The sequence below is a fragment of the Podarcis vaucheri genome, assembly GCF_965113315.1.
Source record: "Podarcis vaucheri genome assembly, chromosome: 4".
In the NCBI taxonomy this organism is placed as follows: domain Eukaryota; kingdom Metazoa; phylum Chordata; class Lepidosauria; order Squamata; family Lacertidae; genus Podarcis; species Podarcis vaucheri.
In genome coordinates this window covers 24,420,302-24,438,432 of record NC_138762.1, presented here as the reverse complement: position 1 = coordinate 24,438,432, position 18,131 = coordinate 24,420,302, and the positions used below count along the sequence as shown (strand labels likewise).

General features: G+C 42.9%; 1 protein-coding gene across 1 annotated transcript in view; it reads right to left on the bottom strand.

The window, feature by feature from the left end:
- DDX10 (DEAD-box helicase 10) overlaps positions 1 to 18,131 on the bottom strand; it is a 171,311-nt gene that overhangs the window by 144,629 nt on the left and 8,551 nt on the right. Inside the window, 6 exon segments of the mRNA XM_082220403.1 lie at positions 3,411 to 3,495; positions 5,021 to 5,183; positions 7,202 to 7,328; positions 10,901 to 11,090; positions 16,478 to 16,598; positions 17,779 to 17,937. Coding sequence (XP_082076529.1) covers positions 3,411 to 3,495; positions 5,021 to 5,183; positions 7,202 to 7,328; positions 10,901 to 11,090; positions 16,478 to 16,598; positions 17,779 to 17,937 — 845 coding nt within the window.

The window sequence follows — 18,131 nt, the reverse complement described above, 5'->3', positions numbered from 1 at the left end:
GCTATACTCCTATTGATGCAGCCCAGAATTGCATTGGCTTTTTTAGCTGCCGTGTCACACTGTTGGCTCATGTCAAGTTTGTGGTCAACCAAGACTCCTAGATCCTTTTCACATGTACTGCTCTCAAGCCAGGTGTCACCCATCTTGTATTTGTGCCTCTCATTTTTTTTGCCCAAGTGCAATACTTTACATTTCTCCCTGTTAAAATTCATCCTGTTAAAATTCATCTTGTCAATAATTTGTCCCAAGGTCTGATATGTCTGGAATTTTATGGGTATTACTCTGGGTAGGGATTTTTTAGCTGTTGTGACTGCCATCTTGTAAAAGACCCTACATGTCACAGATATTACACAGAAGGATGAAAAAAGAGAATGTATCAGAATATGTCCTGTGATCCTCAGCTGAAAGCTGGTAAAGACATTCAATAAATAAAATAATAAATTAAAATATGTGTTAAATTAATTGTTAAAGAATAATGTGTTAGACTACAATTTTTCTGCAAAGCACTTTGAGCACAGATTTGCTTACAGACATTGTGGTATATAAATAGATTGGCATGGACAAAAATACAGTATCTGACCCAGGGAAGGCATGGGAAGTAAGGCCGATGCTTAAAACATCATGTTAATGGAGAGAGGTCAAGGATCCATCCAGGCCACAATTAATCCATACCTCTTGATTTCACTTCTGGGTTACACAGAGGCATTGGGGGTGGGGGAGGAAAAATCCTCCGAAAGAATTGCCGTTTTGCTGACATTGATGGTAATTCCTCTTTATGGTTTTTCATATTTGCTTCTGACATTTTTATGGTCCTGCTATTTGTGACAGATTGTATGATTTGTTCTGTAACTCTGTGCCTTGTTCCTTCCCGTCATGCCCTTCCATCAAGTAGCCCAGCAGTTTGTCGTTGTTGTTACATGATTAGTTTCAAGCTTCTTTTGTATCACAGGACAAAACTCCCATCATTGCATATAACTCTCATTTGGAATGTCTGGGGCTGATGGGGGATGGTGCAGGTTGGTGTATATATTTATTAGATGAGCTGCAGTTGCAGCGCTCATCTCGTTTTATTGGCCGAGGGAGCCGGCGTATAGCTTCCGGGTCATGTGGCCAGCATGACTAAGCCACTTCTGGGGAACCAGAGCAGCGCACGGAAACGCCGTTTACCTTCCTGCCGGAGCGGTACCTATTTATCTACTTACACTTTGATGTGCTTTCAAACTGATAGGTTGGCAGGAGCAGGGACCAAGCAACGGGAGCTCACCCTGTCGCAGGGATTCGAACCACCGACCTTCTGATCAGCAAGCCCTAGGCTCTGTGGTTTAACCCACAGCGCCACCCGCATCCCATTATATTTGTACACCACCCTTTATCCGTAGATCTCAGGGCGGTGTACAGAAAAATTATTGCCTGCTTTAATTGCATTTTTTTAATAGTATTTTTTAAAAGCACCAAAAGATACAGGTCTGTAATATGAGCCTCCTAGGACCTTTTGGGTACGATGAGGAAAGAAGCTAGGAATGAATAAATTAAATGCGTCAGAGTGTATAAAATATTTCCCAAACGATTATCTGTATTCTTTTGCACAACCCACAATAAATGCCAGGCCAGGTCTGATCTATATCATGTGCTGTTTTGGAGCCCAAGTAACAAGACCATATCTGATACAGATAGACCAATAAATACTGCAGATGTTTGCAGTTTTCGTTGAAAATTTTCGTCTTCTTACAAAATACCCAAAGACATAGTTTAATGATGCCTTTAGAAATTCAATTTCACATCTCTAGCCTAGTTTTCCAAAGTCTCCGGGGAGCCTCTGCTGTCACTCTGCTCTGCTGTCACAAGCACTAGAAGCTTAATAAATTAAATACAAGATTCTCAGTATCCTAACAAGCAACCGCAGAGTGCTTAAAAAACTGCAGCTGCTTATTTATCCCTGCAGACAACCTTCAGGAATAATGGTAACAAAAATAAGAGCCTACGGCTGCAATCCTGTGCCCACTTACTTGTGGACTAAGCTGACACGTGAGTAAGCATTTGGAATATTGCACTGTAAACTGAATCAACTTGTTTTTAATTAGCTGTGAAAGAGCAAACAATGATAAATGCAGTATTTATATGCAAACAAGGTACTAATAATAGGCCATCTGAAGGGTCTGGAAACAAGATTCAGGAGCAATATTACTGAAGCTAAGCAGCCGTGAACCTGATCAGTAATCTGAACGGCAGGCAACAGTCTCCCTCACAGGAGCGACATATGCAGACAATAAATAATTAAAAATCCAGGCGAAAAGTATAGTTTTGCTACTAATGTGCTATATTAAGGTATACGAACATATCAGATTTTCAGCCAAATTTAATATAGCCAGAGCAGGGGATTTTGAGACCTGAACGTTGGAATCAGCTGTGCTCCATGAGCTGTGAAAGTTCCTGTAATTTAATCCATCTTTAAGCATATACGAACTGCTGGATAGCACAGTTGGTTTGAGCACAGTGCTGACGACGCCAAGGTTGCAGGTTCAATACCCGGAAAGGCCAGCTGCATATTCCTGCATTGCAGAGGGGTGGACTAGATTATTGTTTCCCAAACTTGGGTCTCCAGCTAATTCTGGACTATAATTCCCATAATCCCTGACCTATGGTCTTGCTAGCTAGGGATGATGGGAGCTGTAGTCCAAAAACAGCGTCCCTTCCAACTCTATGATTCTATGAGAAGAACATCCCTAGTGCATCTAGACCAACATCCTGTTATCACAGTGGCTGACCTATAGCATGCCCACAAAAGCAGGACCAACGCACAAGACAACTCTCGACTTGCAATTCCCAGCACCTGGTGCTCAGAGGGATATATCGCCTCCAACAGTGAAGGTCCAACACAGGCATTGTGTAGCCTTTCCTCAATAAACTATATAATCTTGGCTGGGGTACTGGGCTAAAAGAGAGACAGAGACATGACATTTAACCTAACCTAAGGGATGTGGGTGGCACTGTTGTCTAAACCACAGAGCCTAGGACTTGCCGATCAGAAGGTCGGCGGTTCGAATCCCCACGACGGGGTGAGCTCCCGTTGCTCGGTCCCTGCTCCTGCCAACCTAGCAGTTCGAAAGCCTGAAGTGCAAGTAGATAAATAGGTACCACACCAGCAGGAAGGTTAGCGGCGTTTCCGTGCACTGCTCTGGTTCGCCAGAAGCGGCTTAGTCATGCTGGCCACATGACCCGGAAGCTGTACGCCAGCTCCTTCAGCCAGTAAAGCAAGATGAGCGCCGCAACCCCAGAGTCGTCCGCGACTGGATCTAATGGTCAGGGGTCCCTTTACCTTTACCAAACCTAACCTAACACGGGGCTGGTCATCTTTTCTACAATTAACAGTTTTGCTTTCACACAGAATCCCAGAACACTGAAGAACATACCTGGCTGTTCTGCCAACTCTGTGAATGTAAGTATTTGCATCCTCCGGACAGTCAAACTGAATGACCCAATTCACAGCAGGGAAATCTGCAAAGTAGTGAGGAAGGGACAGGCCTTGAGTTCAGTAAACACTGAAAATCCATCCACAGAAAAAACGGCTGTATAATTTGCTACAAGTTCAGTTCTGCTTTATTGTGCTATATTAGCGGAGACTGTTCAGAGCTGAATCAATCACCTTCATTTATTTGTCAAGATAGGAATAAAATTAATAGCATATTCATTTCCTAAGTAATGACAGTGTAATTTTATACCTGAACATGGACAGGCAGATAATTTGCATGTTTCGAATTCGAAAGCAGTGTTAAATCTTTCACGATTTAAAACGGTGGCTTTCAACACTTCAATAGCCAGGAACCACCTTTTACCCAAATGTGCCACCTGAGACTACTTTTTAATTGTTTATCTTGGGCTGGATTCAAATAATGAGTCCCACTAGTGAATGTACTTCTGCTGGTGCAATGGGGTTTCCTCTCCTGTCCTCCCCTCACAAGTCTCCTCAGGGATGGGGTTGGAAAACTCCCAGAATAAGGTGAGGGGGTGGAAAGAGAAAATTTTTCCATCAAGCAAGCAAAAATGCTTGCACTGATGCAGCAATCTCCTCAGTGCCATGTTGAATTCCTCCCCTTGCATCTCATTATTGCATTCACCTTTGAAACATGCCTGCCACCATCGTTATTTGCTTTTAAGCATCAGGCTAAAATAGGTAAAGGTAAAGGGACCCCTACCCCTGACCATTAGGTCCAGTCGTGGCCAACTCTGGGGTTACGGCGCTCATCTCGCTTTATTGGCTGAGGGAGCTGGCATACAGCTTCCGGGTCATGTGGCCAGCATGACAAACCCGCTTCTGCTGAACCAGAGCAGCACACGGAAATGCCGTTTACCTTCCCGCTGGAGCGGTACCTATTTATCTACTTGCACTTTGACGTGCTTTCGAATGGCTAGGTTGGCAGGAGCTGGGATCGAGCAGTGGGAGCTCACCCCGTTGCGGGGATTCGAACCGCCGACCTTCTGATCAGCAAGTCCTAGGCTCTGTGGTTTAACCCAAAACACCACCCGCGTCCCATCAGGCTAAAATAGCCGTCACCAAACTTTTCAGAAGACTGGGTGCATTTTGAATTTTGAGCGAGTGCTGGGGCACCAGTCACAAAATGGCTGCCACGGAGGGGGAGTGGCATAACACAAATGGCTGCCATGGGGAGCATGGCAGAACACAAACTTAAGAGACAACCATTCCTCAACAACCTTGTTTACTATGGAAAGTCAGCTATGTCCTGCTGATTATGGAGATCGCAGACACAAACACAAACATAGATCCTGTTGCTGTCTAGTGAGAATGGGAAACAATCCTCAGTACCAGAAAAAAATATGAAAGGTTATCTCGCAACTCTCATTTCACAGACATTGTTTAGGAGGTACCAGCACATTTTGCTCTGTACATTTCTTTCTAGCAAACTATAGGCTCTTTTCTTTAGTTCACAGTCTGAGGCACCTGCCCTTGGAACAGGTAGTTCTGCAACTTTATATAAACGTGGAAGAACCTGAAAGTGCTTACCAAGCCCCCGAGCCGCAAGATCCGTAGCAAAGAGAACTGCCGATTTCTTGCGCACAAAATCAGTGTAGACTTCCATTCTCTTCATCTGCTGCTGCTTGCCATGAAGAGCCAGTATAGGGAGCCCGGGTCGAAGACGGCAGAAGACTCTAAACAAATACTGGACCTAGAAACCAGTAACAATTCAGATTGTAAGTTCTTTGGGGCAGGGACATGTTTCATGCTTATGCTGCTCTATAACGTGGCATGTACAACAATGGGGCGATAGGGCCAAACTGTACATGATGCAGGAGAACCCTGACTCTTCCAGCGTTTAATTTAATTTATTAGCCACAGCAAAGGGCTCTGCATCTGAAAAACGTTAGCCAGGCACTGGGGCTGGGTGGGGAGGGAAGGGTGTTCAAGCCCATCCCCGCTGACATGTCATTCCTTCCAATCTTATCATCAAAGCTGTGATAGCCCTACGCTGGGGGGGGGGGCAATTTAGAAATAGCAATCGCTATTACTATAAAGTTGCAGCTTAAATAGTTCATTTGTCCTGACTTCAGTTATTCAGTTTGATTAACTAAAATGTTCCAATTGACCAAAAAAAGGCACCCCGATCTATCAGGGAGCAGTTTGAATAGAAATCATTTTCATTTTCAAACTCAGCTGTTAAGGTTCCTGAGGAATCCTCCTGCCCTGTTTGCGAACTTCCCATAGCCATCTGGCTGTCCACTGTGAGAACAGAATTCAGGTATAGAAAGGCCTTTGGTATGATGCAGCAGAAGTCTTCTCATGTTTTTAACAAATTCCCCAGGCTTTTTAATCACAATCCAGTGTCACGAACAGATTTACAGTTACGGACATCAGAGGTGCTGCGATATTATTTTTTTTACTTTCTTTAAGTTCAACAATATCAGAGGAGGATCCTACCTCTTTGTAATTACAAAAACAGCAGTATCTTTTTCCAAAACTCTTTCAACCCAGGGGCATTAGGGGTGTGTGTGTGTGTGTGTGTGTGTGTGTGTGTGTGTGTGTGTGAAACAGCAGATAGGCTGAGTCACAATACCTCCAGAGCAAAGGTCTGTATTTATTGTGAGGAAAGGTTGAGACAAGGAAAGCACCACACGGAAAATGCTGTGGTGAAAAAACCTATCAGTAGAAAGCAGTCAGTAAATGCTTATGCCAAACTCTGCCTGCAGCGGTCACCATTTTATACCTGGCTATGCCCACACAGCACTATTTTCTAACCGGTGGACCTCAGTACAGTGGTACCTCAGTTTAAGAACAGCCCTGTTTACAAACTATTCAGTTTACAAATTCCGCAAAACCAGAAGTAGTGTCGGAGTTTGCGAACTTTACCTCAGTCTAAGAACAGAATCCGAACAGTGGCAGGTCACTGGCAGTGGGAGACCTCATTAGGGAAAGCACGCCTCGGTTTAAGAACGGTTTTGGTTTAAGAACAGACTTCCAAAATGGATTAAGGTTGTAAACTGAGGTACCACCGTAATTCTCAGCTGTCTCAACTGGGCTATGACAGTAGAAAGTTTGAGAATCCCTGCTGTACCAGTTTGGGATGCATATTTACCATCCCACCTTCTGCTTGTAAATGAACTAGGCCTAAATTTAGATAGGCAGATATAGAGACACACAGAGAAACACTGGCTTGAGGACACTTCAGTGTACAGTGGTACCTCAGGTTAAGAACTTAATTCGTTCTGGAGGTCTGTTCTTAACCTGAAACTGTTCTTAACCTGACGTACCACTTTAGCTAATAGGGCCTCCCGCTGCTGCCATGCGATTTCTGTTCTCATCCTGAAGCAAAGTTCTTAACCCAAGGTACTATTTCTGGGTTAGCGGAGTCTGTAACCTGAAGCGTATGTAACCCGAAGTACCACTGTAATCTCTAGTAGAACTGCATGTTCAGCTTCAGGACTCAAACAGGAAGACATTTCGCTAGACTTCTGCACAAACCTTTACCCACTATAGCAAACTTTTAATATCTCCTGTTTTAAAGTATTTATTAACATATTCCCGCTTGCTGGGCACAGGAGAATATCTCACAGGTACTTTAATTTATGATACAAGACCCTTGCCTGAAGTCCTGGCAGGAACAGTATTAACTTGATATTTAAAAAGAAAAGAAAAGGTGAAAGCATTTTTTATAAATGGTTAAGAGATAGAATTATAGATATTCAATACCTCTTTACAGCTTGCAAAAAATACAATACTTTTCTTATTCAGATGACTTCTCAAAAAGGAGTACAACATATTGATTTTCTGGTGCAGTTCACAAACAACGTAGTTCTGTTCCAAAGTTGCTGGAGTACTAAAAAATAATAATAATCACATATTTATCATCATTATTATTGGGCACAATTTATCATCCTGCCTTTCTACCAAATGGTGCACAAGGTGGCCAATACAAGTAGAATATGAAATATGTATGCTTATGTATAAATGTGTGTGTGTATATAAACACACATACACAACCCTATCTATCTCAATCACAACCCATGAATTAACTAAGAACAAAATATAGATAAACAAGGCACAAGTCATTAAAACTAAAGAACTTAAAACCAAAGAACGTATGTATAGGTCAGCGTACAAATGAAATAAATAGTACTAAATCATATAGATCTATTCATGTGCTGCCTGAGAGTTATAGTCCAACACATGTGGTGGGCACCAAGATGGAGAAGGCTTGTCTACTCCACCCGGCAGTTGCCTCTTCAGGGTCTGGAACAGAAGTCTTTTCTAGAGATGCTTTTCTAACTGGAAAGGTCAGGGGTTTCCTTCGCACAAATCATACCCTCTCCCACTGATCTCTGGCAGAAAGCATCAATACAACTCACGGCGAACCTATGCAAAGATGCATTCCAATCAGATTGTGCACTGCTGAGATATAAGTGCCTAAAATTAATGCTCCCCCGCCACGCTCAAAACTTATGCAAAATACTTCATTATAGCCTGCCATGGTTGAACCTGAAACCTTAAAAAAAAATCCCCAGTGTTTTATTGAAGATGGCTGTTGCTCTGCCGAAATTGCAGTGATCTGTAATAATTTGATCCAGCCCATTGCTCCGTAAATTACGCATCTGACATCGCTGCCTTGTACTAATCTTGCTCGGAATCCCCACCCCCTCATTCTGGTAAACTGTGAAATACTGTTTCTCAAAGCAGTAATTCCCGTTTAAAAATATCCGTGCTTTGTTTTAATGTCCCAAATCAAGCCGCTTGGATTTTTCCGAAGAGTACAGAAGTGTCATCACAAAGGCATTACCGTTTGCTCACCAGAAAAAATAAAATAAAAATCCCTGCGAGTGTGCACATTAAATCAGACTAAGGTTTGACTAGATGACACTCAAGATGATACTTCCAGCTCTACAATTCTGTGAAATCTATGAAAAGCACCTCTTGCTTGTCTGGATGGAGTTTAGAAAGGGGTCTCTGAATGTGTGTAGAAACTAGCCTAGTGTACTGAAGGAAGGCACAAGACTGGGGTTGATCATCATGTGAGCTGCGCACAGGTGGGCTGAAGCAAGCTGCTGACCAGTCCTGTGGAGCCTCCTTTTATTGAGACAAATATGCAAGCCAGGCAGATACATTTTGGGCTGTGACCTTTACACATCTTCCGTCCCAAGATCGAGGGGTAGTACAAAGTTATTTTGGCACCTGTTTCCACTGCGTCATTTTCCCCTTGCACAGTGTATGACGAAGGAGACAAAAGGTCTCAGAGACAAAGGTTACAGGCAGGACCCCGCTGACTACTGAGACCGCAAAAGGTCAGACAGAGAGGACGATGTTCAGACAGCTATGGCTTTGTCTGTGGGGTGGGGTGCCCCGCCCCCCAAGGTCACACATGCAGGCAGACTGTGACTGCCTGCTGGTGGGGAGTGTGCTCCCTCTGGACCCCACTCCCACTCCGCGATACCCCTACAGTGTACAATGGTAAAATATACATTTTTCCACTGCTTTGCAGCAGTTCCCCAGGGAGCCTTCAATGTAGGGTTCCTCAGGGTTCAGTTTTATCCCCCCATGCAGTTTAACCTGAGTGGGGTCACCCAGACTTTGGGAGTACATTGTCAGCAATATGCTGATGACACACGGCTCTATTTCTCCTTTACATCCCGCAGGTGTGGCAGTGAAGCGCTGGACCATTGTCTTGCCTGGATAACAGGCTGGATGAGAGCCAACAAACTGAAGGGTAAGACTGAAGCACTCTTTGTGGCTGTCATGGACTGGAATGGATGGGAGGTGACCTGCTCTTGATGAGGTTACACTCCCACAGGAAGGAGAAGGTCTTTAAGCAGAGGCTTGGCAACCATATGTCAGGAGTGCTCTGATGGTGTTTCCTGCTTGGCAGGGGGTTGGACTCAATGGCCCTTGTGGTCTCTTCCAACTCTATGATTCTATGATTCTATGGTTCTATATAGCTTGGGGGTATATAGAATGCCAATCTAGGCCCAACTGCACTGGCCTTCAGTTAGTCTCCAGGTCCATTTCTAAGTGCTACTTTTGACCTGTAAAGCCTTAAGTGGCTCAGGACCACATGCCTCAAGGACCGCCTCCCCCCTTATGAACTGGCCTGGATGCTTCAATCTTCATGTGCCTCCACGATGAGAGGTCCAGAGGGTGGCAACACAAGAACAGGCCTTTTCCGCAGTGGCTCCCCGCTTGTGGAATGCTCTCCCCCCAGGGGCTCACCTGGTGCCTTTGTTACCTATCTTTAGGCGTCAAGCAAAAGCACTCCTCTTCTCCCAGGCCTTTGCCTAACTGAGCTATCAGTGGCCTTTTAAATTGGGGAAAGAAACATTGTTTTTGTTTGTTACTATGCTGTATATTTTCATTTTTTTATATTGTAAACCACCCTGTGAACCTTGGGTGAAAGGCAGTACAGAAATGTAATAAATACAGTGGTACCTCGGGTTAAGAACGTAATTCGTTCTGGAGGTCTGTTCTTAACCTGAAACTGTTCTTAACCTGAAGCACCACTTTAGCTAATGGGGCCTCCTGCTGCTGCTATGCCACCACCACACAATTTCTGTTCTCAGCCTGAAGCAAAGTTCTTAACCCAAGGTACTATTTCTGGGTTAGCGGAGTCTGTAACCTGAAGCGTCTGTAATCCGAGGTACCACTGTAGCAACAACAATAAATTTGTTGTTCTGCCCATTTTGCCTCTGATCCAAACCACTGCTGTCATGTAGCCCTCAAAAGTCTACACAGGAGGGAATGCAGCCCTCTTACCCCCCCCCAAAAAAAAATTGGTTCCCCACCCCTGATTTATTGAAAGTCACGGAACACGGACTGTAGTCCTAAGCATGCATAAACTTAGAAGTATGCATTATTGTTTTCAGCTGCCGGGCTGGTCTTTAATTCAATTACAAACTGAATCCTACATCTTTAAATTTTCTGGTCACCTGTTGAAGCCTTGGTGATGGAGAGAGATGAGTATCAAATCGAGAATTACTTAGGCTGGCTTTTGACAGTCACACAGTTAAGCCAGTTTCATCTATTTTAAATTGGCTATTTTATATACTTACTTCAGCTTACAGCTCCCTGCCGCAGGGCCAAAAAGTTATATATCACAGTGATTTGTAGCACACATAGTACTTAAAATGACAGAACAGGAGTTGAAGCAAAGAATTCTACAACCACACTTCAAGTGACCCAATTAATTTCTCTCTCTCAATCTCTCTCTCTCTCTCTCGTGTGTGTGTGTGTGTGTGTACGCACGCGCACATGCCAACTTCAGTTTTCTAGCCTGTGTTATCCCAAGGCCTCAGGTTGAATAACATGACTCTCCATCCCACCCCTTCCACAAACAGGCACATAATGGAGTAAAACAGAGCTACCCTTTACTTCCTTCGAAGTCTAGATAGAGAAAAATTCTCCTACCTGAACTTTGCCTTCTCATGTACCCAGATATATTCTGGATCTTTCAAGCTCAGCCGGGCCAGGTCCTTCACTGATTTGGTTTGCGTGGCTGAGAAAAGCAGAGTCTGGCGCGTCTCAGGAAGGTTTTCTATGATTGCATTCATCGTATCAGCAAAACCCATGTCCAGAATTCTGTCAGCTTCATCAAGTACTGGAATGAGAAAGGCCAGCTGGAGGGAATTGGATTTTTTTTCTCCCCCTAAGCTTCTAACCTTCAGACAGAGCGTGAGACTAATTTCCACACTGATAGCAGGGGCTTATCCACATGAAAGGCATCGCTCCAAAATACACACAAGAAGGGATTTGTTGGGGTCAGCCTTCACAGACAGGGCCTTGGGAGGTCACCTAATTGAACCCGCTGCTCAATGCACGATCTACAATGCAGGATGCAAACTACAGCATCCCTGACAGAGAACCGTCCAGCCTCTGTTCAAATATCACTTACAAAAGCTCCCGAGACACGCTCTTCCACTGTTGTATACTTCTGACACCCCAGTCAAGCCTACTTCCACATGTGAGAATTCATTCACATATCATAGCTTTCCTGTGCGAGTGTCTGGAGGCGGTGGGTGGCGGATGGCGGCTAACAGTTTGAGGTTGAATACTGACAAAACAGAAGGACTGTTTTGGGGGGACAGGGGGCGGGCAGGTGCAGATGACTCCCTGGTCCTGAATGGGGGAACTGTGCCCCTGAAGGACCAGGTGCGCAGCCTGGGACTCATTTTGGACTCACAGCTGTCCATGGAGGTGCAGGTCAATTCTGTGTTCAGTTTCATCTGGTATGCAGGCTGAGGCCCTACCTGCCCACAAACTGTCTCACCAGAGTGGTGCATACTCTGGTTTCCCCCCACTTGGAATACTGCAATGCACTCTACGTGGGGCTACCTTTGAAGGTGACCCGGAAACTACAACTAATTCAGAATGCGGCAGCTAGACTGGTGACTGGGAGTGGCCACTGAGACCATACAACACTGGTCCTGAAAGACCTACATTGGCTCCCTTAATTTTCCGAAGACAATTTAAAGTGTTGGTGCTGACCTTTATTTTTTTTTTTTTATAATAATTTTATTGCATTTTTCCAAATTACAAGTAAAACAGAAGAAAAAACAGAACAAAAGAAAAGATAAGAAAAGAAAACAAAGGATTCCATTTCAATAACTTTTTTTCAAATTTCCATTGGACTTCCCCACATCCCCCGGATAATGCATTCTTGATAATAAAATCATCAGCAAATTATACCCTTATTTCATATATTTCTTTATATTTTCAATTGCAATTTAAGTTTAAATCTCTTGTTCTCCATTTACTCTAAAAATATAACCTGATATCATTTTAACCCATTTAAACTTTGGTTCTTTCACAAATATTAACAATTTCATAAATAATTAAATTTCGTTGCTGGGGCTAGCGTTCTGAATCATACGTCATCTTATGTTTCATACAACTTATAATACTTTTGCAAATAGTCTTTAAATTTTTTCCAGTCCTCCTCCATTGCCTCTTCTCCCAGGTCCCGGATTCTTGCAGTCATCTCAGCCAGTTCCATATAGTTCATCAGTTGCGTCTGCCACTCCTCCAGTGTGGGCAAATCTTGGGTCTTCCAGTATTTGGCGATAAGGATTCTTGCTGCAGTTGTAGCGTACATAAAGAAAGTTCTGTCCTTTTTTAACACCTTCTGGCCGACAATGCCCAGAAGAAAGGCCTCTGGTTTCTTGGGAAAGGTGTACTTAAACACCTTCTTTAACTCATTATAGATCATTTCCCAAAAGGCCTTCAATCTTGGGCACGTCCACCAGAGGTGGAAGAATGTCCCTTCAGCCTCCTTGCATTTCCAACATTTATTGTCAGACAAATGGTATATCTTAGCAAGTTTGACTGGGGTCATGTACCACCTGTACACCATTTTCATAATATTTTCTTTCAAGGCATTACATGCCGTGAACTTCATACCGGTGGTCCATAACTTTTCCCAGTCTTCTGACATGATGTTATAACCAATGTCTTGAGCCCATTTTATCATGGCTGATTTAACTGTCTCATCCTGAGTGTTCCATTTAAGCAGCAAGTTGTACATTCTCGATATTACCTTGGTCTTTGGTTCTAACAGCTCTGTCTCAAGTTTCGATTTTTCCACCTGGAATCCTATTTTTTTATCTAGCTTGAAAACCTCATTAATTTGGGCATAGTGTAGCCAATTTTGCACCTTATCTTTTAGTTTTTCAAAGCTCTGCAATCTCCAATTACCTCCAATATTCTCTATTATTTCCCAATATTTCGGCCAATATGCCTCCATATTGGATATTTTCCGAGCTTTGGCCTCTATTGGTGAAATCCACCTCGGAGTTTTACTTTCCAATAAGTCTTTGTATTTTTTCCAGACCATGTATATTGCTTTCCTGACAATATGGTTTTTGAACATTCCATGTGTTTTCCCCTTGTCATACCACAAATACGCATGCCAACCTAGCGAATTGTTGAAGCCTTCCAGATCTAGGACATCAGTGTTTTCCAATAAAATCCAATCTTTCATCCAGCAGAAGGCCGCAGCTTCGTAGTATAACCTTAAGTCCGGCAGGGCAAACCCCCCTCTCTCCTTTGCATCAGTTAATATTTTAAACTTTATTCGGGGCTTTTTGCCCTGCCAGACAAATTTAGAAATGTCCTTCTGCCACTTTCCAAAACAATCCACTCTGTCCACAATCTGCAAGGCCTGGAACAAAAACAACATTTTTGGCAAAACGTTCATTTTTATAGCTGCGATTCGGCCTAACAAGGATAATTTCAATCTTGACCAAATTTCTAAGTCTTTTTTAACTTCTGACCAACATTTTTCATAGTTATCTTTAAATAGATTCAAATTCTTAGAAGACAGATTGACCCCCAGGTATTTCACTTTTTTAACAATGTTTAGTTCTGTTTCTTTCTGAAACTCCTCTGTTTCAATAACCGTCAGGTTTTTCCCTAACACCTTAGTTTTTTGTTTGTTCAGCTTAAAACCCGCCACCCGACCAAATTTCTGAATCAATTCCAAAACTCTTTTTGTACTAGGTTCTGGCTCCTGTAATGTTAAAACCAAGTCATCTGCAAATGCTTTCAGTTTATATTGTTTCGCTCCGACCCGTATTCCTTGTACCTGCCGATCCTCCCTTATCATGTTCAGCAAAACCTCCAGGACTGAGATAAACAACAGAGGGGATAGGGGGCACCCTTGGCGTGTACCTTTTTCAATATGAAGTTCTTCTGTCACCACATTGTTCACTATCAACTTAGCTTTTTGTTCAGAATAGATTGCCTCTATTCCGTTCTCAAACCCCCTTGCCACTCCCATCCCTTCCAAGTTTTTCTTCATAAATTTCCAAGAAATATTATCAAAGGCCTTCTCCGCGTCGATAAAGATTAACACCGCTTTGGTGTTAATATTTGTTTGTAAAAGTTCCAAAATATCGATAATGTTCCTGGTATTATCATACAAATGTCTACCTGGGAGAAAGCCTGCTTGGTCCTTATGAATTACTTCATTTAATACTTTTTTAAATCTGTTAGCCAAAACGTCCGCAAATATTTTGTAATCCACATTTAGGAGTGAGATGGGGCGATAGTTCTTAAGTTGAGTCTTTTCAGTTTCCACTTTAGGTATCAATGTGATGAATGCTTCTTTCCACGTATCTGGTGTCCTCCCTCCCCCCATAATATAGTTGCAAACCTCCATTAATGGTTGTATCAGATAGTCTTTTAAAGTCCTGTAATATTTGGAGGTAAGTCCATCGGGGCCCGGAGATTTGCCTAGTTGCATATTCTGAATGGCATCCTCGATTTCCTGTAGTGTTATTTTACAATTCAAGATTGATCTCTTCTCTTGAGATAATTTTGGAAGGCCATTATCTTTCAAGAATTGTTCTATCTCAATTGCTTCCTCAGGTTCTTGTGTGTACAATTTTTTAAAATATTTCTGGAAACACTTTCTAATTTCTCCTGGTTTCTGAAAGTTTTTCCCTTCAACTTCTAGGTTGGTGACATAATTTAATTTTTGTCTCTTTTTCAACTGCCAAGCAAGTAGTTTCCCACATTTGTTTGCAGATTCAAAGGATCTTTGTTTCATTTGTTTGATTTTCCATTCCACTTCTTGGTTAATCAATTTCGCGTATTGTGACTGGTGGAATTTTATTTCTCTTAAAGTCTCTTTTGATTTTGGATTCACTCTTAATTTTTTCTCCCCATCACTTATCTTCTCCAAAATCTTGTCTTTTTTACTATTCCAGAGTTTTTTCTTGATTGTATTCTGTTGTATCAGGAACCCTCTCATAACAGCTTTGCTTGCGTCCCAGATAATTCTTTTTTCCACTGAGGTATTCAAGTTGATTTCGAAATAATCCTTTAAAGTTTTTTGGGCCTTCTTTACGATCTCTTGATCTCTTAACAAGTTGTCATTCATTTTCCATCTGAAGGAATCGGCAGTAGTAAATCTCATTTCCATTTTCAAAGCGTTATGGTCGGAGCAAGTCTTTGGGCAGATTTCTATTTTTGTAGTCTTAGGTGCCATAAAGTGTTGGTGCTGACCTTTAAAGCCCTAAATGGCCTTGGCCCAGTATACCTGAAGGAGCGTCTCCACCCCCATCATTCAGCCCGGACACTGAGGTCCAGCTCCAAGGTCCTTCTGGCAGTTCCCTCACTGCAAGAAGTGAGGTTAAAGGGAACCAGACAGAGGGCCTTCTCGGCAGTGGCGCCCGCCCTGTGGAACAGCCTCCTATCAGATGTCAAGGAAATAAACAACTATCTGAAGGTTACCCTGTTTAGGGAAGTTTTTAATGTTTGATGCTTTATTGTGTTTTTAATATTCTGTTGGGAGCCGCCCAGAGTGGCTGGGGAAACCCAGCCAGATGGACAGGGTATAAATAATAAATTAATTATTATAATTATAATATTCCAAGAGCTCTAAGTATGTGTGTGCCTGCCTAGACCAAGAACTTAAGGTTACCTGTTCCCAGGGTGGGGAATCTTACAGCAGCCTGACCTATTGTTATGCTGCTTTTATTGAAGTTGTTCATTTTGTGTGTGTTCTAAAGCGACAGACCAACTCTGACACACTGGTAAAGAAGAGGACTACAAAAGCAATAAATAAAATGGGACTAGCTTATCCAAGTGCACCGAACCATATCTGTGCACCGAGCACTGATTTGGTCTTCTGGCCTGCTCACCTCTCCACTGCCCACCAACCAAACACTTTTTCCGTGTTTAATGTATTTATTTGCAATGCATTTAGTAGAAGTCCCGTCTGCAGATCAACAAAAATGGAACCAAATAATGGAGCACAAACAGGTTCTTCCCATTCACTTCCAATTCATGGAAAGGCTTTGTATGTTACAAAGATCAAGCACGGAAGCTACAACCCCAGATCATCCTCTGCGTGCTTTAATGGAGTTTCAGCTCTGGGCAGTGGCTTCCAGTACAAGCATTTTGGGCCATTTACAGATTTCTGATTAAGTCTATTCAGTAAAAGCAAAAAAGTAGATAGAAAATAAATTGAAGCATTTCACTTACTCAACATCTGCAGATTGCAGGCATGGAAATATGATGTTTCGTCCATGTGCTGTAAAAGCCGTCCCGGAGTACATATCAGTATGTTTATATTGTGGATTCTTTCCGATTCTTGTTTCAGGTCCTGAAATATCAGACAGGTTTGAGGGCATGATTTCGGAATATACGGTTATGACACAGGGAGCTCCTCTCCAAGCCTATTCAGGTGCAGCAGATCACACAGAGCCAGTGTGGTGTAGTGGTTAGGAGCGATAGACTCATAATCTGGGGAACCGGGTTCGCGTCTCCGCTCCTCCACATGCAGCTGCTGGGTGACCTTGGGCTAGTCATACTTCTTTGAAGTCTCTCAGCCCCACTTACCTCACAGAGTGTTTGTTTTGAGAGAGGAAGGGAGAGGAGAATGTTAGCCGCTTTGAAACTCCTTCGGGTAGTGATAAAGCGGGATATCAAATCCAAATTCTTCTCTTCTTCATCACAGTAAGATCTGGCCATCCACACACACACACACACCCCTGAGCGATTTCAAACTGTGTGTCTTGTGGCACACAGAAAAACTCTATCTACACGACAAACCACAACTCAGAGCCACCTTTAGAGATGTAGCAGCCTCTAACTAACAATGCAAGGAAGAAAATTTCTCAGTGCTTTATTTTTCATTTCACAAGCCCGTAAGTAACTGGGAATGAATGCCAATTGTAAATACATTATTAGGCAAGAGTGGCAGCTTCAAAACGCTTCAATTTGTTTAAGTACAAGTAAATGAACATGCTTAGGTCGTTCTCTAAGGCATCCAAGTTTTCCGACACAGACTGAACTTTTCAAATTCAGAGTTTTCCAGTAAAACCAAATCACTGCCTCTACTTGGGACATTTTCAGTGACTCCATCAAAGCTTGCTTACATGCATCAAGACTCTGTGGGACATCCATCATCCAGAGGGACACCAAAATCAGAATCAAAGCGTACTCAGGCAAGCCTGTGACAACTCACTTCACTGGGACAGCTTTCAATGGGAAATACGTGCCATTATGGTGGAAAATCAATACAGAGCTTTCTTGAAAGGCTGTACATTTCAGTCAGCACATGGCCCATGCTTTTTAAATGGGGGTATGTATGTGCCAATGTTTCCTTGGAACCCATTTCCTTGGAAATATGTCGCACCAGGTTCTAAGAAAATTACTTCCCAGTCACTTAGTACAACATCCCAGTATAATTTTCAAACCATAAGCAATCCTTATGGGTTAGATAGAGGGAGCGGTGGGGGGAGATCCTGTATTTATTTATTTTTTTAAAGGAAGGAACAAACCTTTCCACCAATGATAAGGCCGGCTGAGAACTCGTGATTCTTCCCCACCTTACGCAGAACCTCAAACGTTTGGTATGCCAACTCTCGGGTCGGCGATATGATCAGAACTCCCAGTCCATCCATGGGAGTCCACTGTTGACGGTATAAGATTTCCAGAGCCTGGACAGTGACAAAAATACCAGTTAGAAGCCCTATAAATTTCACTTGGCGAATATATATATATATTTTAAGGGGAAAAGAAAAATCAGGGCTGCAGTGCCCATAGTCACTGGCCAAGCTCACTGGAGCGGATGGGATTTGGCAGTCCACAACAACCAAAGGGTGTCATATTGGCTGCCCCTGGGCCTACAGTA